The sequence below is a fragment of the Chelonoidis abingdonii genome, chromosome 4, assembly GCF_003597395.2.
Source record: "Chelonoidis abingdonii isolate Lonesome George chromosome 4, CheloAbing_2.0, whole genome shotgun sequence".
Classification (NCBI taxonomy): Eukaryota; Metazoa; Chordata; order Testudines; family Testudinidae; genus Chelonoidis; species Chelonoidis abingdonii.
The window spans coordinates 58,722,917-58,748,350 of record NC_133772.1 but is presented as its reverse complement, the minus strand read 5'-3'; the positions used below and the strand labels follow the sequence as shown (position 1 = coordinate 58,748,350).

General features: G+C 40.0%; 1 protein-coding gene across 1 annotated transcript in view; it reads right to left on the bottom strand.

The window, feature by feature from the left end:
* CCDC73 (coiled-coil domain containing 73) overlaps positions 1-25,434 on the bottom strand; it is a 133,011-nt gene that overhangs the window by 18,419 nt on the left and 89,158 nt on the right. Inside the window, exons 11-15 of the mRNA XM_075065847.1 lie at positions 22,443-22,547; positions 16,003-16,113; positions 13,616-13,741; positions 5,750-5,936; positions 2,992-4,575 (exon numbers count right to left, since the gene is read on the bottom strand). Of these exons, the coding sequence (XP_074921948.1) occupies positions 2,992-4,575; positions 5,750-5,936; positions 13,616-13,741; positions 16,003-16,113; positions 22,443-22,547 (2,113 nt within the window). The remainder of the gene's footprint in view (positions 1-2,991; positions 4,576-5,749; positions 5,937-13,615; positions 13,742-16,002; positions 16,114-22,442; positions 22,548-25,434) is intronic.

Genomic DNA, 25,434 nt, shown 5'->3' with positions numbered 1-25,434 from the left:
CATCTCTGTGTGTCATCTGTAATTTTTACATAGTTATGTTCTTCCAGATCATTGATAAAGATATTGAATTGCATTGGGCCAAGAATAGATCCTTGTGGGATCCCACTAGAAACACAACCATAGGATAATACCCATTTCTAATTATTTTTTTAAACCTACCAGTTAACCAGTTTTTAATCCTTTGAATATGGTACAATGATTTTGTAAATTGTTAATTTAATCATCATGTGGGATTAAGTTGGGTACCTTACAGACATCTAAATATATTATGCCAACACAATGACCTTTACCAAACAAACATGATTGCATTAAAACCAATATCACATTTGTCTGACAAGACCTATTTTCCATTAAACTGTTCTGATTAGTATTAATCATGCTGCCATACTTTAATACATTACTGATTTTGTCCCATATCTGCCTTTCCATGGTTTTGTCTGGGATCAATGTCCGGATAACTAACCTAAAGTTATCCAGTCATCCCATTTACCATTTAAAATAATTACTCAACATCAGCTTTTTTCCAGTCCTTTAACAAATCTTGGAATAATAGTAATCATCATTAATGGTTGAGAGCAATCCTTAAACAATTCTTTTAATATTCATGGATGCATGTTATCCAATCCTGTCCATTTGAAAAAAATGAATAGTTGCTGTTTAGCATACTTCCTTGTTACTGATGGCACAGAAAATATTTTCGTATTGTTTTAACATATGAATACATCACCCTGCTTCTTTCCAAATACAGAACAGAAATATCAATTGAATAGTTAACGTCATTTCTGCTTCATGATTGACAATTTTATCATCCTTATCTAGTCTGAGACCTGTATCAGTGTTTGGATTTCCTTTATTCTTGCTATATATTTCATGAATTCCTTTTGATTTTCCTTAACCTTACTGGCCATAAAATTTTCATTGATACATTGCCCCTTTTTGACTCTAGCAGTTGCTCAATATTCAGGGCATCTTTCTTTAGGGAGGAAAAATTTGATGAAGTGAGTCAGGTTGCAATCCTATTTACAAAGAACATACACAAAACCTGAATACCTGATTGAGCTGGGATCTATGCAGAGGGATTGGATAGGCGAAATACAGGGAGCAGTCAGGCTGAAAGATGGAGAGATTGGGTTTTATCATTCCCCACCCCCCCCCACTTCTATAGATTATATCTGACAAAGTTGATACAGCATGAAGCTATATTAACTCTTCTACAATCCCATCCGTGTAGGGAGAAATTCTCTTTAACAGGGACTTCAGGATAGTTTCAGCTAGAAGGAGCCCTACAGCATAGCTTTATTGGAGCTCTGCTGCCAGGGTGCAGAGGAAGGGAGTTCTCCTGGGTCTCTAGAGCCCCAGTGCAGAGACATAAAAGCCCCTAAGGTGAGGGCAATGGGATTTGAAGGTGGAATTGTGGCTCATTCTATAAAGAGGTGGGGGGGGGACAGTAAGAGAGAGAGAGATGTCATTCCCTGGCAGGTTTCCCTTCTAGTTCTCCTCCTACTTTAGCTCATGGATTCTTCTGTCGAAGGACCAGTCAGGCCTAATAGTGTGTTTACTGGAACCACTATTGTATTACTCAATAATTAGAGGTATAGCTTATCAATACAAAATATTACAGGCACAAATCCAGGCATACAGAGATATATAAGAAATCGTCAAGACATCTGCATAACATATATGTACCCACATGACCTTATTTTTACAAATTTAGTTTTTCTTTTCTTTTCCCCTATTTCCTTTATTGTTTGTTTTTACTTGCTGTGTCTTGTTTGCTTTTTTAAAACCATAAATTCTTTGGAGCAGTGACTAAGGGTAACATTTTCAAAACTGCTGAGGCAACTTTGGAGGGAAGTAACTGGGACTTAAGCACCTAAATCATTTAGACACATTTGAAAATTTTATCCTATAGCGCATATTTTCTTCTCAAGCACCTAGCACAATTTTTGATGCTGTAAAAATAATACATTATTTTTTTCTTAATAGAGAAACAAAAATTACCTCTAACTGCTATCTTGATAAAAGATTATTTGGAGTTTAAAAACAGCACTTCTCATTAAAGTAATCAAATCTAATTGGTAGATTTATTGCAAAATAAATTACATTTATGATATATGCTTTATTTCTTTTTCACATTTTACTAGACCAAGTTCACAAATGTTTATAACAAAGTTCATATTTGTTATTTGCCCAGCTTTTGTGTATGCATAATATTGTTCAGCAAATAATCACCAAAAGCTTTCTAATGGGCTCACCTGTTTTTCTTTCCCAAAGCATCAAAGGACAGAATCTTCTCCTCTCTCATTTTTTGCCATGTTCTGTTTATTTTGTGTGTGTGAGTGTTATCTGGATTAATGACATATACACTAATATAACCAAACAAGCTATTTATGGGCCCAATTTTAAGAGGCACAGAGCACCCCACAACTAACATTAATTTCTGTGAGAGCTGAAGGAAGTGAAAACTTTCCAAGAGGTACTCAGCACCTCCTATGATCACACTCTTATCCCCAAACTAGTACGGTGCTTAGTCTTCATGACTGGGGCTCCTCTTGCATCAGAATCCAGTAGCATGGATGCAGCTATCCACATTAGGTGAATCATGATCCAGGATTGAGGTCTAGGTCTCTGAGCAGTGATGATAATGATTGCTATAGAAATTCTTATGAGAATTACATTTAGTTATTCTGGCACTGATTTTGTTTTACAAAGGGAAGGAAGGGATAAAGTTTATTTATTCAGATAATAGAATAAACACAGAATCGGTCATTTAGACGCATCTATAATGTGGTTAGTTGAGAAATCTCAACATCTTAGTAGGGCAAATCTAAGTTTCAGAGATAATAGCTAAAATTATCAAAAGGTTTACATTTTTCCTCTGATACTACTTTACATTGAATAGAGAACTTCCAAATTTAATGTTTTTCCTACGTACATATTCACTATTATGTTCCTCTTACATGTTAAAATGTAAATAATTATTTCTCTTACCTAGTCCTGTTTCTTTCATGACAGCATTTATGCTCAGATTTTGACACTGTGCTTTTGAAAGAATCTTTTTGTTTTCTGTTATACATAGTAGTTTCTCTTTCAAATGGAAAGGCCCTTCGGAAGTTGAAGCCCACGCTGTTTGACTTTCAACTTGATTTACTCTCAACCAAGGACTGAGATCTGAAAAACTTAAGTATACTGGCGTTTTCTCAGTTTTTTTATTTGAAGTTGAAAGATCAAAGGATGACCTTCCACTTCTGTTTACTAAATCTCCAGATGTCCTTATGAGTAAAGAACATGATTTTTCCAGGCAACCTTCAGCAATTTTCTCTCCTGGAACTGTACTATTTAATGACTCTTTCTTTGCCCTTAACAATGTATTCTCTAGTGCATTATCATTAATCACAAGGGATTGTCTATCCTTCATTTTGGGTATCTGAAAATCATTTGCATGAACTTTTTCCCAGAACATTCGTTTATCAGTGGTAATTTTGTTTATAACCATTTGTTTATGAATAATAGTCTGAGAATCACATATATTTTCAGTGTTCAGAGGCAAAACAACATCTGTGCATTCATATGTATTTGTATCAGTTTCTGTCTGTCCAGAAATGTCTTCCTCACTTTGATTGCTGTGCATATCATTCAGATTTGTCCATGTATCTGTATTTTCAGTACTTACATTGAAATTCTCTAACAGAGACATATCAGTGTTGTTTTCTTTTGTATTGTCCGTGTTCATGCTTACATTATCACAGAAAGTAGTAGGCAGAACTGGAGCATCACTCGCTGTATCACAAGTACTGTTCAATGCACAGTTCCCCTTAGTTGTGCTTGCAGTGTCACTGTTGTGTTTCTCTTGAATATCTGTATGAATCTGTTTAAATTGAAATATATCTGAGGATATGCCACTGGTGCTTTGATTTAACAGATGAAGTGGTTCTGTTTCGTCTTGTTCATTATCTAAATAAATGTCATTAGACTCCTGTAAGTGACATTTCTGAAACTTTGTATGACTACTTTCTGTAACCTGAGACAGGATGGCAAAATTAAATTCAGCCATGGTTTGATGGTTGGCTGCAGTTCTCTCAGTTACAGGACTGTCTTCTATGCCAATAACCTGTCTGGATTCTTTGCTTGGTGCTTCATTTATAAAGACACCTTTGTCATCCTGTGTGGCATCTGCCTTATCATTTGTATTATAAACTAATTCATTTGAAGCATTGCCAAATATATGCTTGCTGGAGTCTGTCTGTTGACCTGCATCCATACTGCAGACACCAAATTCTTCAGTATTGTCAAGGAGCATCTTTCTTGTGTTCTCTGGGAGTTTTGCCAATGCACAAGATCTGTCCTGTGGCTTTAGTTCTGCACTTGCATTGTTTTTCTCCAAGAACGTTTTGTCTGTTTTTCCTATATTTGCTGACTTTTTGCACTCAGCAACACATACTTCCAAGGTCTGTCCTTGAGTAATTAAATCAATATCTGTGCAGAGGGTTTTGCCTGGAGAAGCTTCCCTTTGCTTTTCTTCACAGTGGCTAGCAATGTTAACTTCATCCTTATAATTTTCAAGAAGTTGTAAATCTATTAGGATGAAAATATTATAGTGACAAAAACATCTGAATGTTAAATGTTTTGTTTTTTGCAAAATACAATTCACAAAGATGTACTGATATTTTCATTAATGTTCATTTTCCTCATACTTGAATAGTTACAATTTTTTCTAAATATCAGAAAGTACCTAGAGGCAAATATTGTATGTACTTGACAAAATATGTATAATGTTCAAACAGAACAATATACTTACATTTTTGCCTATTTTTTAAAAATGAAACTGTTAAGTATTCTATGATTTGGTTGTAATATTATCCCAGTTGGTATTTGCCAGAATAGCTGATAATGGTCTCTGCAATGAAATTGCTTATAGCCATATATTTAGATATTTAACTTAAACAATTTCTTATGATTTTTTCATCCTATATGTAGCTTAAATAAAGTCACTAATATCTAAGTGTAATTTTTCTCTCAATCTCTCTGATCTATAACTCATCAACCCTATTTAAGGGACAGTGTTCATACCATAGGAACATGCCATCATTTACGAGTGGCTAAATAATGAAGAAAAGCTAAGGCCTCTGATACTTACAGAAGCTGTTCACTGTAAATATACTCCAATGCTATGAACATTTCTATTAGATAGCAAGAAAAGAGAAGATTCAATAAACCACCGTATAGTTATGAAGGTCTTAAAGTTTTGACTTTCCATTCCTGTCATTTTGGAGGCTGGGCTTAGATAAGTACCATTTCATGGGCAGGTTCAAAAAACTAAAAAAAAAAAAAAATTTTTTTAGAGAACTATATGAGGCATAAGTGGCTTGTGGACGTGGCCTGCATGGAATAGTAATTATACCATTACATATTGAGCTATTGCAACCCTATCTCCTGTGGTGTACAGATAGAAGAGAAGAGTGTCTCCCTCCTTATGCTCCTATACTATAGCTAGGGACAAGCAAGTTTCTCTGAACCTATCCTCACATTGGCACAGAAAATACACCGCACCAGAAGGGATAGTGGAGCATGCAAATTGTACCTGAGTGAGGCAAGCAGCTCCAGGAAGGACTGTGCCTATACTCAGAGCTTTGTGTACTTTACACAAAGTGGCACCTACTGATACCAAGAATTTCATTAATTTATATGAGAATATTTGATTTTGGGCACTAAATCTCTCATCATATAGTGTATTTGAGAGTATTTATACCTTTGGCAACAATGTTATTTGTCTCTTCTGTGCATCCACTTCCATTACTTTGTTCGGTCTGTACTTTATCAATGTCTGAAGAGCAGCCTACAATATTCTTTACTTCAATGTCATCTTCCTGTCCAGGACCAGAAATACTATCATTTTTGATTGTAGATTGTGAATATGCATTTTCTTTTGGACTAGTCTGTCATAAAATGATAGATATAGTTAATTTATTAATTAGAGTTAAAATATATTCAGGTTACTTGTCAAAGTTTCAGATTAGATTTAACAGGAAGGGCCTCATTCACTTTGTTACTACACTGCTGTAAATCAGGAGTCATTCTCTTGAATTAAATGAAGTTTCTTTGCTTATATACAGCAGTGTATCAGGCCCACAAGCTATATTCAGCAGGCAAGCTATTTGACTAGTAGGTTTCTCTAATGGGCAACTTTGCATGATGTAAATATTAGAAGAATTTTCAAAGGAAGAAGTGTTAATAAAATGTGCTGACTTGGTCACTAAAGAGGGCAGGGCTTAATCATACGATCCCAAATGACCTGTCCAATAACAAGCGAGGGCAGAAAAAGAAGACTGAAGAGAGCAGGCAATTGCTAATTACACAGACATGCACTTTTTCTTCACAAAACATTTGCTTTCTTTGTACGTCTCCTTTTGTCCCTGAAAAAGGGATAGGCATTTCTATTTACTTTTTTCTATAGGCCAGAGCCACAACTCCATTGACTTTTTCCATCATGGGGTCTGATACCTTGTTTTTCCTCCATTCCTATGGATTTGTTTGAAGTTTCCTCTCCGTTTCTTCACACATTGCCTGTCTCTCCCTCTGTTACATCTTTTCCTCCCATTCCCCATATAACCAAACTCAAACATTGAGAAATCATGAGTCAGGCCCCAAAAGTCATGAGAGAGGCTTTAAAATCACAACTTTGGGGAAAAAAACAGTATTGCATTCTTTTTATTTGCCTCTTGGTTTTGGATAAATTAGGGTGCACTTATGTCATATTTTTAAGCTTTTCTCATCAATGAGAGTGAGAAATACTTTTCTTTTGATGAAAGGGGAGGTTACTCACACTGTGCAGTAACTGGAGTTCCTGGAGATGTATGTCCCTGTGGGCGTTCCACTTCAGGTGTGCTCAGACCCCATGCGCCTTTAATCAGAGATTTTTGGTAGCAATGCCATTCAGCCTGCACATGTGCCCCACTCCAAAGCTATATAAGACTGCATGGGTGTACAGCCCTCAGTTCCTTTTATTCATAGATTCATAGAGTCATAGACTCTAGGACTGGAAGGGACATCGAGAGGTCATCGAGTCCAGTCCCCTGCCCTCATGGCAGGACCAAATATTGTCTAGACCATCCCTGATAGACATTTATCTAACCTACTCTTAAATATCTCCTGAGATGGAGATTCCACAGCCTCCCTAGGCAATTTATTCCAGTGTTTAACTACCCTGACAATTAGGAGCTTTTTTCCTGATGTCCAGCCTAAATCTCCCTTGCTGCAGTTTAAGCCCATTGCTTCTTGTTCTATCATTAAAGGCTAAGGTGAACAAGTTTTCTCCCTCCTCCTGATGACATCCTTTTAGATACCTGAAAACTGCTATCATGTCCCCTCTCAGTCTTCTCTCTTCCACACTAAATAAACCTTTTCTACTTCATAATCTCCAAGGAGGGCAGGGAGTGGAGCATCGTAAGGGGGATACATCTAAAAACTCCAGTTACTGCACAAAGTGAGAGAGCTCCTCTTCTTCTTTGAGTAGCGTCCCTATGGGAGCTCCACTTCAGGTGACCTACTGAGGAGAACCCTCAGCTGGAGCGGAGGCTGCAGAGCCCAGTCCAAGACCTAAGAAGAAACTGTGTTTCCAACAGCTGCCTCTGATCTAGAAGACTTGATCACTGTCTAATGCTTGTATGTGTGGAGCATGGGCGATGGGTACCATAGGCTGGGGAGGCTGTGCCTCCCCAAACAGTCAGGCATGCCCCTGCCCACACTCTGCCCCCAGACCCACCTCCCCTGCTTCCTGCTCCATGCAGCTTGAGTCCAGTTTCCCTGTGGGGTGGCCCCAGCTTGGGCCGTGTCACCTGCCCTCCGGTCGCTATGGAGCTGGGGGAGGGGAGCTGCAGCTGCGCCACTCTAGGGCAGGGGCTTGGCGACTGTGGTGGGGGGCACGGAAGGGAAGGAGCCTTGGGTGAAAGGAGCAGGGCTGTAAGCTAGCCTCCCCCCACCCACCCAGTGGTTCACACGCTGCCTGTTGTGTAAAGGTCCAGGCGGCAGCCTTAGAAATGTCCAGAACAGGAACACACTTGAGTAAAACCCTAGATATAGATAGAGATCTCATGGAATGGGCCAACACCTCAGAAAGAGTCTGTATGTCTGCAGATTTATAGCACAATACAATGCAATCAGAAATCTACCTGTGGAGTTTCTGGGTGGAAACTGATGAACCTTTTGACCTATCTGCAATGGGGACATAAACAGTCTGGGTAATTTTCTACATCCCTTAGTTCTGTCCAAATAAAAAGCTAAAGCTCTCCTAACATCTAAAGTGTGCGAAGTGGCCTCTTCTCTAGACTGGCGAGACTCTGGGAAAATAAATGGATAACTTGGTTGATGTAAAACTTGGACAACACCTTGGGTGAAAATTTAGGATGTGGATATAATGAAACTTTGTTCTTGAAAAATACTGTAAATGGATGTTCCATAGTCAGAGCCTCTCTTTCCCACTCCTTCAAGCAGAGGTGATAGAAGATGGCTTTTTTTGTGGCTAAGATAAATTAATGAGGAAAGTAGCAGCCATTGGCTCAAAAGGAGGGCCCCATGAGACATCTAAATACTAAACTCAAATCCGAAATTAAAATGCGCCCCTTAACTTGGGCGAAAAGGTTCCCCCAAATTCTCTGAGAAACCTCAAAGTTGTGGGATGAGCAAAAACTGAGAATCTCTCAACCAGGAATGAAAAGCTGTTTTAGCTGCCAAGTGGACCCTGATAGAGCTCATAGATAATCCTGTCTTCTTCAGCTGTAGGAGGTAATCTAGAACAATTGAGAGGGAAGGATGAGCAGATGGAATACACGTCTGGATATGCCAAAGGCTGAACCCTTTCCACCTGTGGAGGTAAGTATATCTCGTGGAATTTTTTCTACTGTTACCTGTTACCTGTTCAGTAACACCTTTTCTTCTGTTCAGTAACATCAGAACAAGTACACTCTATTCCCATGAGTCAAGTTTTAAGACAAAGAATCTTCAGGTTGGAGTGATGAATCCAACTGGATCTTGGGAAAGAAGATAAGGAATGGATGGAAGGCTAATTGCCTGACAAATGGCTAAGTGAATCATGTAAGAATATTATATATGTCTGGGCCACACTGGAACTATTCATAGGATTCTGGGTTTGTCCTGCTTGATTTTATTTTTCATTTTCAGAAACAGCATTTGGAGGAAGTATATAGCAGGCCTCTTGTCCATGGAAAAAGGAATATGTCTCCTAAAGAGAGAAGGCCTAAGACCCTACTTGAGCAAAAGTGTTTGCATTTCAAGTTGTTGGTAACAGTATCAAAGAGGTCTATTTCTGGAACTCCCTAAGTCAGAAAGATTTGACCGACAATCGAAGAATCCAAATCCCAAACATAGTCCTGGGAGAAGTGCCTGCTGAGATTGTTGGCTATTCTGTTTTGTATCCTCAGGAGGTAAGCTGCTGAGATAAGGCTGAAATTGACCATCCACCAGTTCCAGAGCTTTATTGCTTTGGCACACAGGGAAGAAGAGTTGGCCCTTCCTTGTCAACTGATAAAGACCATGCAGGTTATGTTGTCCATCAGGACCTTTATGGACTTATTTCTGATTAAAGGCAAAAAGATAGACATTCCTGACTGCCCTCAACCAAGTAGGTTGATGTGTAGTCATGTCTCTTAGGCAGATCATTTGCCCTGAGTTCTGTGGGTCCCCAAATGCACCTCCCACCCGTTAGAGATCCATGTTCTTGGTGACTGAAGGAGGAGGTAGAACAAATGGAATCTCCTCACAGACATGGTCTTTCCACCAATTGAGAGAATCTTGTACTTGAGGAGAGACTGACATGACACCAGCTTGGTCAGGCTGTTTTTAAGTATAAACAGTCCTGAGCTAGCTCTGGAAACATCAAAGGAAGAGCTTGGCATGTTGCATCACAAAGGTGCAAGCTGCCATGTGTCCAAGCAGTTGAAGACAATTTCTTATAGATGTCTGTGGACTGATCTGAATCTTTGAGGTGAGAAATTTGTTAACATCAAGAATTTGTCAGAGAAAGATAAGCCCTGGCTGATATCACATTTAAGGAGGCTTCTATGAACTCTACCAGGCTTAAAATAGATTTCTTGATATTGGGCTGCAAACCTAGATTGTGAAACAAGAACCTTGACATCTTTGTGGTAGTGAAAACCTCATCAATCCTTGAGTAGCCAGTCATCAAGATATAGGAAAACAATTATTGCTAAACATTAAATGTAAACTGCGACTGCTGCCAATATTTTTGAGAACACTTTTGGGTCAGACAAAAGGCCAAAGGGAAGTGATCCTGACCTGTCACAGGAATCATTTGTGACAGATGAATTGCTGTATGAAAGTAGGCATCCTAAAGGTCAAGGGCCAAAATCCAATCTGCTGGTTCCAGTGATGGAATTATAGCTGCAAGAGTCAACCTCCTGAATGTTTGTGATTTCACAAAGTTGTTTAGGAGTCTTAAATCTAAGATCAGCCTCCATCTCCTGTTCATCTTTGGGGCCAGAAAGTAACTGTAAAAGCCCCTCCCTCTGTGCTGAACTGGAACTGATTCTATGGCTCCTGTGCTCAGAAGGTTGTCAATTTCCTGCCTTAAGAGATACTCTTGAGAGAGGTCCCTGAAGAAAGGGGGATGGGTAGCAGGCAATGAAGTAAAATGGATGGAGTACCACAATCTGATAACCTGCAGCACCCATTTGTCTGATGCAATACTGTCCCACACGGATTCAAAGTGAGAAAAAGAGTTTCCATAGGGTGGGAGGTGGGTGGAATGGGGTAGATGCAACTCCATTTTGTGGGGTTCTTCCAGGCCCTCGACCAGCTTATGAAACCTGATGCTTAAATGATGATAGCTCAGTAGAGGATAAAGAGGATGTAGATGGTCTCTTCCTCTGAATCCTTGATTTCTTCCTGGGCAATCCATAAAGTCTCTGGAATCTTGAAAATGGAATGGGGCAAGATCTTTATGCTGTTTGGGATCTGCTAAACTTTCATTTGCTTGTAGACATGTAAATCCCAAGGAATCTCAATGTATCCTTAAAGATGTACCACCATTCATCAGTGACTTCAGGGAACAGTTTGAGATCATCGATGGGAGGGTCCTCAGATGTCCCTTGGGAATTCAGCCAGCTGGAGCCAGGATGCCCTCTGCATGATCACTGCTTTGGAGATGTACTGAGCAGCAGCGTAGGCCATGTCCAGTGAGGCTTGCAAAGATGTTCTAGCTAATAGTTGGCCCTCATAGATAATAGCCTGAAACAGCTATCACAGTTTAGCCAGTTTAATAAAGATGGTGAATTTGGCATAATTTGAGTGATTGTGCTTTGTCCTGACAGCTTGATAATTTGTAATCCTACACTGAAGAGTCAAGTAGGTCTTGCTGCCAGACAGATCAACATTTTTGATCCATATTATATGGCATGGCTTTCATGTATTATTGTCTACTATATTCACTGTCTCCACAGCCAGGGAGTTTGGTGTTGGATGGGTGAACAAACATCTATAGTTCTTAGCTGGAATGTAATATCACAGAGGTATGCCAGATGGATTTGGCAGGATCCAACAAGGCCTCACTGATAGGCAGGGCAGCTTGAGTAGAGGGAGTCCAGTGAAGGATATCTAGGAGCTTATGCTGCAACTCTGACCTCTTCCAAGGGAATCTTTAGGGAATTTGCAATGCATTTCATTAACTCCTGGAAGTGTTTGAAGTAATCAGCTGTAGAAGATGAAGAAATATTTATTTGGCGAGTAGCACCTTTATCTGCCCTGGCTCACTGCTCCTCAAAGAACTCTTGTGCCTGAAGTAGTGGAGGGAAGGATAGGTGGAGTAGGAGAAAATATCTTCCTGTGTTGTCGACGCAAAAGAGACTAGGGGCATGAGAAATTTGTTATCGATATGCAGCTCAAGGATCCCAGTATGGTTCCCAATATGGTTACTAGAGGCAGTGTGAAAGGCATTGGACGTGGCATCCACTGTTGCTCAAACCAGGCTGGGCTAGCACAGGCTCATCTTTGATGGAACTCCCCTTTTTCTCTAAAGTGTCAGGAGGGAATTCTCCTATCTGATGAGTATGGGAATCTTGGACTGATATGGATCCAATATGGATTACCTGCCAGCTACCCAAACACATGCACACACTTAACTACTGGTCTGGACTACCCCCTAGCTTGCTTTGGCCATCGGGAATTACAGCACGGTATGAAGCCTGGAGAGGTTGGCATACTCTGCAGCAAGAGTTATCCTGAATGGGAAAGGTCCACCCCCTAAAAAGGAGAAGGGATGAAACCCATCCAAAACTAGCACTGTTTCTGGACTGATGGGAAAGGCTTAATGAGAGGCAAAAGTGTGGAGTGATGACCGAGTCACTGCTTTACAAATGTCTAGAATTGGTGCTTGTGTCAGGAAAGCTGCAGAAGATGTCTGCACTCTAGTAAAATGTGCCAACACTCCACCTGGTGGGATAGTATTAGCCAGCTAGTGAATAAGTGAATGAACAAAGAGATCCAGGAAGAGATTCTCTGAGTGGAAACTGGCTGGCCCTTAGCACTCTCCAACCACTACAAACAGTTGTGCAGAGGATCTGAAAGATTGAGTATGCTCCAAGTAGAATGCTAAAGCCGTTCTGACAACCGATGAGTGAAGCTTTTCCTCATCCCTATGTGTATGAGGTTTCAGAAAAAAATGAATAGATTGCTTGTTTAACATGAAAATTAGAGACTACTTCTGTAAGAAATTTCAGTGAAGAGTGAAGATAAACTGTATCTTGATGGAAAACTGTACAGAGAGGTTCTGACACCAGAGTTCTCAACTCACCCGCCTTTCTGGCTGAGGTAACTGCCACTAGAAATGCCACCTTCATAGAAAGGTGAAGAAGGGAGCAAGTTGCAAGGGTTTTGAAGGGAGGTCCCATCAATTTTGCTAGGACTCAGTTCCAATCCCAAGGAGGGATTGGGTCTCATAGTTAAGGCTACAGTCTTGCCAAATCCAGGAATTGGGTGGTAATGGAGTTGGAAAAAAGGATTTATTATCCATCCATATGTTAAAGGCCGAAATAGCTGCCAGATGCACCCTTAGAGAGCTAATAGCCAAACGTTGTTTTAGATTCAGAAGATAGTCCAGTATGAGGTCCAGGGGTGCTTGGTCTGGAGATGCATGTTTCCTCTGAGACCAAATAAAGAAGTGCTTCCACTTAGCCAGGAATTTCTAGTTGAGGGTTTTCTGCTATTCAGAAACATGTTTTGAACATCTTTGGAGCAGGACTTTTCAATGGGCATCAACCATGAAACATCCACACTGTTGGATGGAGAGCTCGGAGGTTGGGATGGAGCAGGCACCCATGGTCTCAGGACATTGTTTGGGTCCAACAGGAGGGACAGAAGTGGCTTGACCAACAGAAAAAAACCTACTATATGCTCGGTAAATTTCAGACTGTTCTTGGATCATTATGTTGGAGAAATGATTGAATAGAGCAAAACAGAGTTTAAATTGCTTAGATTAAGTGGAGTGCACAGCAGAATTGCAAACATTACCAAAGCATCTTTACGTCACTGATATCTTTACAAGAAATATAAGGTTTTGCAACCATTAAATGCTCCTTATTTTTACCTGCAAATTTTCCTCTTGCTCAGTATGTTGATCTTTCTGAGGAAGGTGGCTGTTTTGGAGATGACCATAAGCTTCTTTAAGTGATACATTTTTAATAGCATCCATTTCTATTCTCAAGTCTTCCTCCTGTAATCATTGAAGGGTCATAGAACAAGTGAACACACCAATCTTTCTGCATATGGAAACCCGAAAGATAATTTTTATAACTATATCAACAGCTTCTCAAATTAAGATAAATTATAATAAAATAAGTAAAACATCTGAAACCTCACAATAGAAGTAAATGACAAAACAGGTGCCTCTGAATACTATAACCAAAACCAGCCAATTTTATTATCCCCTTCACTCAGGATAGATCTACACTAGAATAAAAGACTCACAGCATGGTCATGGCTCGCCCAGGGCAGTTGACTCAGACTCGCGGAGCTAGAAATTGCTTTGTAGACATTCAGGCTCAAGCTGGAGCATGGGCACTGGGACCCTTCCCCCTGCCCCCCCCCCCCACACACAGGGTCCCATTGCTTGGGTTTCAGCCCAAGCCCAGACATCTACACAGCAGTTTTACAGCCTCAGTGCCTGAGTGCCCAACAAGCCTGAGTCAGCTGACCCAGGTCAGCCCAGGTATTTAATTTCTGTGCCGACATACACTCAAAATACAGATTTTAGACAAATTTCCATCATCTCTTACCCTCTTCTTGCTCTAGCTTGGGTTTTGGTCACCATTTATTCCAGTTTGTAAGAGTCAAATGCATAGACAGTGGTAACTGTGTGTGTTAGGTTTCAGAGGAGTAGCTGTGTTAGTCTGTATCAGCAAAAACAAGAAGTCCTTGTGGCACCTTAGAGACTAACAAATTTATTTAGGCATAAGCTTTCGTGGCCTAAAACCCACTTCATCAGATTCATGGAATGAAAAATACAGAATATATACTATAGCACATGAAAAGATGGGAGTTGCCTTACCAAGTGCGGGGGGTCAGTGCAAACGAACCAATTCAATTTAGGTGGAAGTGGCCTAGTCTCAACAGACAAGAAGGGGTGAATACCAAGGGAGGGAAAATTACTTTGTTAGAGTCTTTTATTTTACCTTACAGTGAAACAGAGGTTACCAGAAATGGAGGAAGAATTAGAGTTCTTCAAGAAGGATCATATGTATTGATCAAGGGAAAGCCAGGATAGAAATTAAAAACTGTTTAAAAAAAAAAAAAAAAAAAAAAAAAGCTGTTGATGGCTTGCCATGTTTTCACAAATACCTTGAAATTGTGAAAAGTTTATTTTCTTACCCCTTCCTCATTTGTATGTATAATATCTCATATTATTATAGTTGATTCGTTATTGCAAATTTACTGCAAAGTTGCTGTTAGAGGGTTTTTTTTTTAGAAACCATTGAATATTTGTTTAAAAATACATATAAAGAAGTACCACTAAAAACAAATATTGAGGGTAGGTCAGTATTTAAGCCAAATAATCTTGACAAAGTTCCTTTAATTTTCATAATTTCAATTTATAGGGAGCTACACTTAGACTTTTATAATGTAATGTATAATTTATAAATGACTTTTTTAGTGTACAGGAATACAATCTAGAAAATGCAAATGGTATATTTGTAATAGTTTAAGTACTATGATAAGGTTCTGTAATAGAAATATAATTTAGCCAATGTAAATGCAAAATACACTAGTGCAGTGGTCCTCAACCCAGAGTCTGAGGTTCCCTGAGGGGGCTGGGAATAGGTTTCAGGAGGGCTGCCAAGCAGGGTTGGCATTACACTTGCTGGGGCCCAGGGCAGAAGCCCAGAGCCCCATGTCCTGCCACCCAGTGCTGAAGCCTAAGCAGCTTAGCTTCGCAAGGTCCCCTGTGGAATAGGACCCAGGCAATTGCCCTGCTTGCTACTCCCTAATGCTGGCCCTGGCTTTTATATACAGAAAAACAGTAGTTGTGGCACAGGTGGGCCATGGAATTTTTATAGCATGTTGGGGAGGCCTCAGAAAGAAAAAGGCTGAGAACCCCTGGTATTAGTGCATGCTAAGGAAACATCTGGATACCTCAGATGTAAGCAGTGGTTAACAAAATCATAAGTCTGGAACTATATCTAAGTGCTACGGTTAAATTAAAAAACAAACAAAACAAAAGCCTCCATTTGGCCTGTGTGGTGTAGGCCCAAAAGAGATGTACGCCTAGCCTTCTAAAATGCAAAAGTCAAATGGAGTTTCTACTAAATCTACCTTTTAAAATATTTTTGACACAAATCTGGAGTGTCCAGGAAAGAGAATATTTTACTTTTTCATACACTATTTTTGCAATATTTTCATGGGTTTTAGGAATTATTTGAAATATTTGACTATTTCAAAACTCTTTGACTATACTAACATTTAATTTAATAAACTTACATCTTTTTTCCAAGTTCTTAGTGCTTTCTCATGCTCATTCTGAAGATTAAGGAACTTTTCTTCATTTTCTTTTGCCTTCTCCCTTTGCAGCTCATTATCTCTTTCAAGGGTCTGCAATAAAATTAATTATCCAAAAAATAATCAATATCACATTAATGAATTTTGATGTGTTTTATGTTGCTTGGACCTTTGCTTCTAACATGCTGAAAGTGCCATACAGATCAGTGATAATGTGCTCACTCAACAATAATTTTCATAAATTAACAGAAAGGTGCTTATAGTTTAGCTAACAGGAAACAGGGGGAGGTTATGAAAAAGAAATGGCTATAAAAGGGTATAAAAACACTTGCCATTATTCAGTTTCACTGCATAAGTTTTAATGGGCTGAAAAAGTAATATGAAATGTAGAGCTGAGAAATATGAAATGTAGCACAATCAAATCCCAGTGTACTTAAAGAAAAAACTACAGTATATCCATCGAAAATATTTTTCTTTTGTTATCTCAGCTTATACTCAAACTTGCTTAATAACCTTTTCTATAATTTGAATTGTTTAATTTAAAATTGTAAAACACATCTGTTGGTATGTCAAATATTTAGTGTATGTCTGATTGCCCTTTATTTTTATCGGTTTACTGAAATTGAATAAAAGTGCTTTAAAAAGAATAGTAATATGCTATTAAGGTTTTTTTTATGCTGTCATATTTGTGCTTCTAATGTTTCTGGGCTTACTCAGTGTCAACTTTACTGTCATATTGATAAATTAAAAGCAAGTTCATGTAAATCAACAGTAACAGTTCTCACACATCTCTCTAGTACTGCTGGAATTTTATCCTATCATATTTTTATAACAAAGTGCAGAAGATAAAAGACTTACGGGATCCATTACCTTCTATAAAGATCATACAAACACATTTGAAAATGTAAACAGTTTTAATGCATGTAACTACATGATCAACTGTATTTATAGGATTTTGCTGTGATTCTTTGAAACCACTTCTGGAAAAAATGTCAGATATAAAACATTCTTCAAAGGAATTCTTTTCTACTTCACTTTATAACTACAAAAATATCAAATTACTTTTTGATTTACTTAATCTTAACATGCCTATAATCACTGTCTAGTTAATGTAGCTTCACTGTAAAATATTTGGAGAATGAATATAATATACACCATTTAAAAACCTACAGTAGCTCATTCCTACATGTATGGAGAAGCTTACTTCATGATCTGTGGGGGAACTATACTAACTCCCACCTAATTAAATAAGAAAAGATAGTCTGGACCCATAAAGAGATGGCCCCTTCCACTGCTGTTGACCAGCCAGCATCCATGCAGTGAGGTTGAAAAAAGTTGGACCAAGATGGAGGATTTTCCCCTCTGTCTGGTAGATTACATCTAGCTGGAACAGGCAGTTGGACTGGAGGTCAAATGGAGAGATTCATCAAGTTTGAGACTTGATGAGCAAGGCCAGTGCCAGTGTGATCATCTGGCTGATTTCTATCTGAATTTCCTGATGATTCTTGCAACTAATTGGATTGGAGGGTATGCGTACATTAGTCCTGGAGCCCTGGGGATCAGCAACCCATCTGACAGAGAACCCCGGCACTGACTTCTCTGGAGCAGAATCTGAGAAATTTCTTGTTCTCTTTCATTGCAAACAGGTCCCACTATCTGGTGAAGATGTCCTGTATGATGGTATCTTTTACTGATCACATGTAGTCACTTCCAAACTGCTTCCTCAGGTGGTCTTCCAGAACATTCTGCAAGCCTTGTAAGTTAAGAGCTTTTAGGGTAATTTAATGTCAAATGCAGAAATTCCATAGATGCACAGCTTCCTGACAAAGCAGGGTGGATCTTGTTTCCCATTGCTTGTTGATATAAAACATCTCCATGGTGGTGGTTGTCATAATCTGAATGGTCAACCTTTTCAGGAGTGGAAGGAATGCTGTGCAAGTCTGGCAAATGGCCCTGAGCTCTAGGAGTTGTTCTTTGAGATGTGTTGCACGTATCCATTCCACTTTAGGTCTGTGCATACCCAGTACACTAGCATCAGATTTTTCCCTTGGGGCACTCATAGGGATGACACATGCCCCCTCTACTGCCTGATGCTGCTGCAATAATAGTATACAAGGCTGAGCTGCCCTCGACCCCCGCCCCCAGTTCCCTCTTACCAGACAGACTCCAATATACAGAGGAAGGAGGGTGAGATGTGGATTAGACATGTGCAATGCAAATTGAAGAACGATAATTACAGGTTAGTAGCAGTTTTTCTTCCAAGTGATTGCCCATGTCCATTCCACTTAGGATGACTCTCAAGCATTTCATTCTGGAGGTAGGATCAGAGTCTACCTGCATAATGATTAGAGGACTACAGTCCAAATCTGGCATCATCTTCAGACTGTTGAGAGATGGCATAATGAGAAGCAACAGTATGCAATATGAAGACCAAGTTGCAGGTCTACAAATGTCCAAAATAAGTACTTGAGCTAGAAGAGCTGCAGAAGCTGCATGTGCTCTGGTTGGCTGTGCTAACATCCTGTTCAATGCAGTAATATTGGCCATATCATAGCACAGTCATATACAGGAGGAGATCCATGATGGAATTCTTTGAGAAGAGATTGGAAGGTCCTTCATCCTATCTGCAACTTCCATGAACAATTGCAAGGACCAGCTAAATGATTTACTCCTGTCAAGTAAAATGTTAAAACGCTCTGCTAACATCCAACATATAGAGTCTATCCTCGTGTGTATGAGCATGAGGCTTAGGAAGAAAATTCGTAAATGTATTGCTGACTGATGTGGAAGTGAAGAACCATTTTGGTGAAAAACTTTGGATGAGGGCATAGGCATACCTTGTCCTTGTAGAAAACTGCATATGGTGGTTCAGATATGAGAGCTCTCAATGCACCTACTTTTCTTGCTGAGGTAATTGCCACCAAAAAGGCTACCTTCATTGAAAGATGGAGTAATGAACAGGTAGTCAGCAGTACAAAGGGAGAAACCATTAGTTTTGCTAGTACTAAGCTTAAATCACAAGAGGAACAGGATCCTCTACTTGGGGATATAACTGGTCCAGACCCTTCAAAATCCTGACTGATAATCACTCTGTTTTCTCCGGTCCTATGTCAGTCCAGAAGGTTGAAAGCCAAGATAGCTGCTAGGTGAACCCTGGCAGAACTAATGGCAAGACTTCAGTGCTTCAGGTATAACAAATAGTCCGGCACATGTTGTATTGGAAACCCATTATTGTGGACCATACAGAGACTCTCTTCCATTTCAACAGATAAAGCTACCTAGTCTAAATTTTCCTACTATTCAAGATGATGTTTTGTAACTCTTTTGAACAGATCTCCTCCTGAGGTGTTAACCATAGAGCATCCAGGCAGTATAAGGGACCTCCTGGATGGAATGGAGATGACTGTGGTCCTGTGATATCAGATCTGGGTCTTGTGGTAGTGTCAATGGAGTCTCCTAGTTGAGAGGCCCAGCAGTGGAAAAACAATACCACTCAGTCATGGTTCTGCTTAATTTTAACAACACTCTGTGAAGGAGTAGAACCAGAGGATGTGTGTACATGATTTTGTATTTCCAGGGAAATAGGAAAGCATCCATCAGATACTGTGCTAGATGGATGACGCTTCCTGTTGATGCAGGTTGCATACAGTTGGAAAATGAACCTGACTATATCTGGGCAGATACCACTCGTGGTGACTTGTGAAAAACCTGCTCAGTAGGTCTGCCAGACTGTTCTGGGCACCTAGAAGGTGAGAGGCTTTGAGATGGATTGAGTTGGTGACACAGAAGTCCCAAAGCAGCATTGCCTCTTGGGAAAGAAGTGTTGATATGGCTGGCGCCTCTCCATTCAAACAGAACATGGCTGCATGTTGACCATAAGTACCAGCAAATTGCTTCCCTTGATATGGGGAAGGAAAGTGTGACAAGCTTGAGGAATGGCTTTCAACTTTTACATTATATGGAGAGCTAAATCCTTAGACCAGAGAGAGCCTCTGAATCTACTGAGATCACAGGCGGGCCCCCCAACATAGGGCAGAAGCATCCATAACGAAACTCAGTCAGTTGATGGGGATCAAACAGAACTCTCACACACATACTGGATTGGTCTATCTACTAGTCGAAACGTCTAAGAATGATGATAGCTCTCAAACCACCGTATCCAATGAATGACAAATAGAGGAATACACCAAGCTCAGCCAGCCCTGCAGCTTTCTGAGTTGAAGCATAAGACTGGGGGAGAGTACAGGCAGAAAAGGCTTGGCAGTGACTTGATAAGGTGTAAATGGATGAATATGAACTTTACTTTGAATGTTTGTTAAATTTTAATATATTACAATCCAAGAGAGAGTGTGAATGGAGAAAAGGGTTGGTGAGTTACTGAAGAAGTCTGTAAAAGGAGGAAACCGAGACAGGAGTCATTTGCAAGGTCACCCTAAGGCCACAAGGGTGTGCTAAGTTGGTAGCCACACAGTGATATTCTGCAACAGTTGTAACTGGGATAAAATAACCAGTGCCTGCATGAGTGCCAGATGGACTCTTCCTAAGCCTGAGCTACCCTTTTCTGTGGCAGAGTAAGAGGAATTCTGCCCCTTAGAGCTAGGACACACTGACGGTGACCTAGATTTATGCCCGTTAGAGGAGTGGTGATCCTTTCTTTCTCTGACCTCAGAAGTTTTACCAGTTGAAGAAACTTTCTTAGAGATGTGACCCTCAGAGTTACAGAACTGACAGGAGTACTTTTTGAAGAGGACTGATTAGAGTTTTCATTCCCAGCCACTCCAGGACATGAAGAAGGGTGTATCAATCTCTCCATCAAAAGCAAATTCAAGCAAGTCTCTTATGTTCTGTGTTCTGCTTGTGAATGACTTGCAAATGGCATCTCTCTCAGCAATGTGCCTCCTACCAAGGCATACTGAGCATCACTGGCTTACAAGATGGACAGTTATTAAAACCTAGAGACTTTTGTTCTACTCTAAGGGATTGACTTAGCAGCAGGAAATCTCACACAGAAAAGAGAGCTTTTTGGTTGGCTGGTCGGTTTTTTTTAAAAAGAAAACATTATGGAAAACTTATGATTGACTAAGGCCATGTCTATACTATTACTTATGTCAGCAAAATTTATATTGCTGAAGGGTGTGAAAAAAGAAATCTCTGATCAACATAAGTTCTGCCAGCATCAGTGGTAGTGTGCACAGGGTGACAGGATATTTTAAGCTCCAGTCACTCCTTAGCCTCTTTGCTGAGACTTTCAACTAGGATATCAATTAGTTCCAGTTTGGAAAGTTGTGGGTTTTTGTGTTTTCAGTAGATACATATACTGATTGGGAGTTAGATTCGCTTTCACAGTTCAGATAGAAATGTATTATTATTTCTTCTTCTTTGAGTGGTGTCCCTATGAGTGTTCCAATTCAGGTGTGCCTTTGATTGGAGATTTTCTGCTGCTGCAAGTTGGAAGTTAGGCAATCTCCGAGCTATTTGTTCACTGTGGAATCCCCTTTATGTGCATAAATGGTTCTAAATACCTTTAGATAGATAGATAGGGTATGTCTACACCAGTGGTTCCCAAACTTGTTCCGACGCTTCTACAGGGGAAGCCTCTGGCGGGCCGGTTTGTGTACGTGCCGTGTACGCAGGTTCGGCCGATCATGGCTCCCAGTGGCCGCGGTTCGCTGCTTCAGGCCAGTGGGAGCCACGATCGGCTGAACCTGCAGACGTGGCAGGTAAACAAACCGGCCCGGCTTGCCAGGGGTTTTTCCCTGCAGAAGCAGTGAAACAAGTTCGGGAACCACTGGTCTACACTATAGACCTTACAACGGCACAGCTGTACCAATGCAGCTGCGTTTCTGTAAGATCGCTCATGGAGCCACTCTACACTAAATGGGAGAGAGCTCTCCTGTGGACATAGCTACTGCCACTCATTGAAGGTGCTTTAATTATGTCAAATTCAGCATACTCTAATCTGCTCCTTCACCACTTTTAACATGCAGCCTATGCCAAGGCTGGTGGAAGGTGGCACTATGCTTGGGATGTTGTTATGCTAGACCTTTTGCCCTGCTGAAATTGAGGACAGGATTTTGCCCCTTTGATTTTCAGAACTCAACTTTCTAAAAAAAAGACCCAACACAAATCTTCACACAAAAAAAAATCACTTAAGTAAAACAACAGTCTTGAGGGTAACTAAGATTAGCTTTATCCTCCAGAAACAAATTGGTGAAAATTGGCAGCCATCTTTTTCTTTGAGGAGTTTAGGAAATAGGAACTACAGGGTGTGTTTCAAAGTTCATATTGACAGTAAGGAGCTGAGGGACCAGAGGATCGGAGGTCAAAAGTTCTGAAAAGCATTTTGATGTCTTTAACAGCCCTACACTCTTCAAAAGTATACAGCAGGTAGTAGTAGATTGTATAATCAAGAAAAATCTGACCTGATATTCTTCTTTCAGTGCATTCAATTCACTTTCCATTCTGACATTTGTTTGGGTCAGTCGCTGAAGCAGCTGCTGCATATGTTGTAGGGAACTGCTAATCTCCTTGTGAAAATAAACAAATCGTGGTATATTAGATCAGTTTAGTTTGTGAAGTTTGAGCATAATGAAAATAATGGATGTTTTACAAATGTGTTTTTTCCTCAGTTAATAGATTACATAATTTACATTAATATCACTATTTCTCTTTTTAAATTATCAGTATCAGTTTTGGGAGAGGGTTGGTAGAAAATGGAAGAGCAACTCAACGCCTCTGTGCCCTTTTTCTGTGGAACAATATAATAGTAATGTTCTTCTCAAGGTATTTTCTTATATGAAACCACTTGATGAACAGTTGAGTAGCAGTTCTGGGCCCCTCTGAACAAGACATGTTTAAATGTGCCAAATTCTATCTGCACTTCACAGTTTTGAGTTCAGCACATTTGGCAGAGTAATGTTATGGCAATATATCACACTGCCAGTTTGGAAGACCCCAGAGGAAACAGGCAACCACTTTCACAAATGGATGACCCTGAAAACTGTTCTCCATCTTCTGAATGTAGACTCTACTGGGCTGGAATTTACATACAGTAATGGTGTATTATGACATGAACATCGGAATGTTGTAATACTGTCAGGGCCGGGTCTGGCTTTTTTGCCACCCCAAGAAAAAAACAAAACAACAAAAAACCTGCGGGGCGGTTGGGGCGAGGGTGCAAACTTTCGGTGCCACTGCCCCGGCTAGCTGGAGGGAGGGGGAGGGAACGGGGAGAGTGGGAGTGGCCAGGACTTCCTTCAGGCGGGGGAACTAAAAATAACACATGCATTTTTAAATTTTGAGATTAATTTACAGCCAGATTGTGAATCCCTTACTTGTGTGAGCAGTTACTCACACAAGTATTCCACTAATTTCACAGTATAGGGTTCATTGTGGCTCTTAGGGATTTAATATTCATGATGGTGAGGGACTAATAGCTCTCACTTAAGTACTACGTAATACTATGTAAATTTCTTCCCCAGCTTTACTAATGCAAACTACAGTTCTGACCTGCAATATCCCTGCTGCTCTTCCAGTTTTGGGATTCTCTTAAGAAGCAGCTGACATTTGTGTCAAATTTGTGGTGTTTGTGTCATCGTGAACAGAAGGTACATCTACACTGCAATTAGACACCTGCGGTTGATCTCTGCCAGCTGTCTCAGGCTTGCGGGGCTGTTAATTGTGATGTAGACATTTGGACTCGTGAGCTCCAGGACCCTCCCATCTTGCAGGCTCCTAGAATCCAGGCTACAACCTGAGCCTGAATGCCTACATCTCAGTTAAACAGGATGAAACCACCAAATTTATTCTTTTTGTGACAAGTTTTGAGCTCAGATCTCCATACATGAAAGGCCAGTACACTAATCCAGTATACTACCTTACTCCTGAAGGGCTCCGCTTATAGTACAATCCTAGAGTCTCAAAATTTCTCATGTCCTGCAGGGAGAGAGTCTCTTTTTAAGAAGAACTCAGTGTTATTGAATGGAATACACTCTAAATAGCAGGAAATGCTCTCTGGGACAGATGGAATTTAAAGACTGCAGGACTGGATCTTACTTCTAAAGGATGTCCTCATCTCAAGAAAAATAAGATCTGAAAGAGAGGACCACCCAAATAACTGGTTGATTAAGGTGTAAATCTGGGATCACCCTGAAGAATGTAGACTGATGATAAAAAAAAAAAAAAGATGACCAAGGTATCTTCATAACACACATAAAATGATGATCCTGTTGACAAAGCCTGCTAGCTAAAGCAGATGTGATGGAGAAAATAAAAGCCACTTTACATGAAACAATATGTAAGACACATTTCTGAAGGTCCCAAGATAGAATGACCTAAAAAAGCACTATATATCCACAGATCCCTACAGAATATGCTCCTAAACACTAATCCAGTAGCTACTAGTAAATGATTTGCACAGATGCAATATGTGACATAATTGATTTTGGGATAGAAAATATTCTTAAATGTTGAATGGAATTGAAAGAGAGACTCATACATTAATTTATCTCTAAAGAGATTCAAACCTGAAAGTTTTCTGACTTCTTTCATATACTATAGGTAGTCTCTCTCTTTCAGGCAAAATCAGGTAACTAAATGTTTAAGTATTAGCATCCGTACACAGAATTAGAGACCAGGTGGAGGTCTGAAAGTCTACTGGTACAGAGGCTGACTTAAGTGACTGGTTACATGCAAGAGTTAGCGGTTCTGCAGTTTGATATGTGAGTTCCTTCAGAACTCCTAGGTGAATACCATTTGGTCCTGGTCACTTAGTACTGATTAATTCCTCAGTTTGTTCCAAAACCTCCTCTACTGACACCTCAGTCTGGGAGAGCATCTCAGATCTATTACCTAAAAAGAATGGCTCATATGTGGAATGTCCCTCTCATCCTCTGCAGTATAGATCGATGCACAGAATTCATTTAACTTCTCTGCAATGACTGGTCTTCTCTGAGTGCTCATTTAGCATGTTGATCATCCAGTAGCACTACTGCTTTTGACAGGCTTCCTGCTTTTCATGTACTTGCAAATAATTTTGTTGTTAGTTTGTCTTTTGCTAGGTCCTCTTCAAATCTTCTTTTGTCCTGCCTAATTACAGTTTTGCTCTTGGCTTGCCAGAGTTGATGCTCCTTTCTATTTATCTGAGTAGGATTTGACTTAGAATTTTTAAAAAGCATGTCTTTTTGTGTCTAACAGCTTCTTTTAGGGGTTTTTAGTGATGGTGGAAGCAGGAGGCTCTTTGTGGATTTTTTTTTTTTAATGGTAATGTGTTATATCCTTGGAGGCAGCCAGTTTAGGAAGAAATCACTTGAGGCCAGATAGTAGACAGCTAACAAAACTACCATTTATTTACAGACACAGAGCTCGCCTAACCGGCCGAAGCTGGCTGGGCTATCCCCTAATAATCTAACTCAG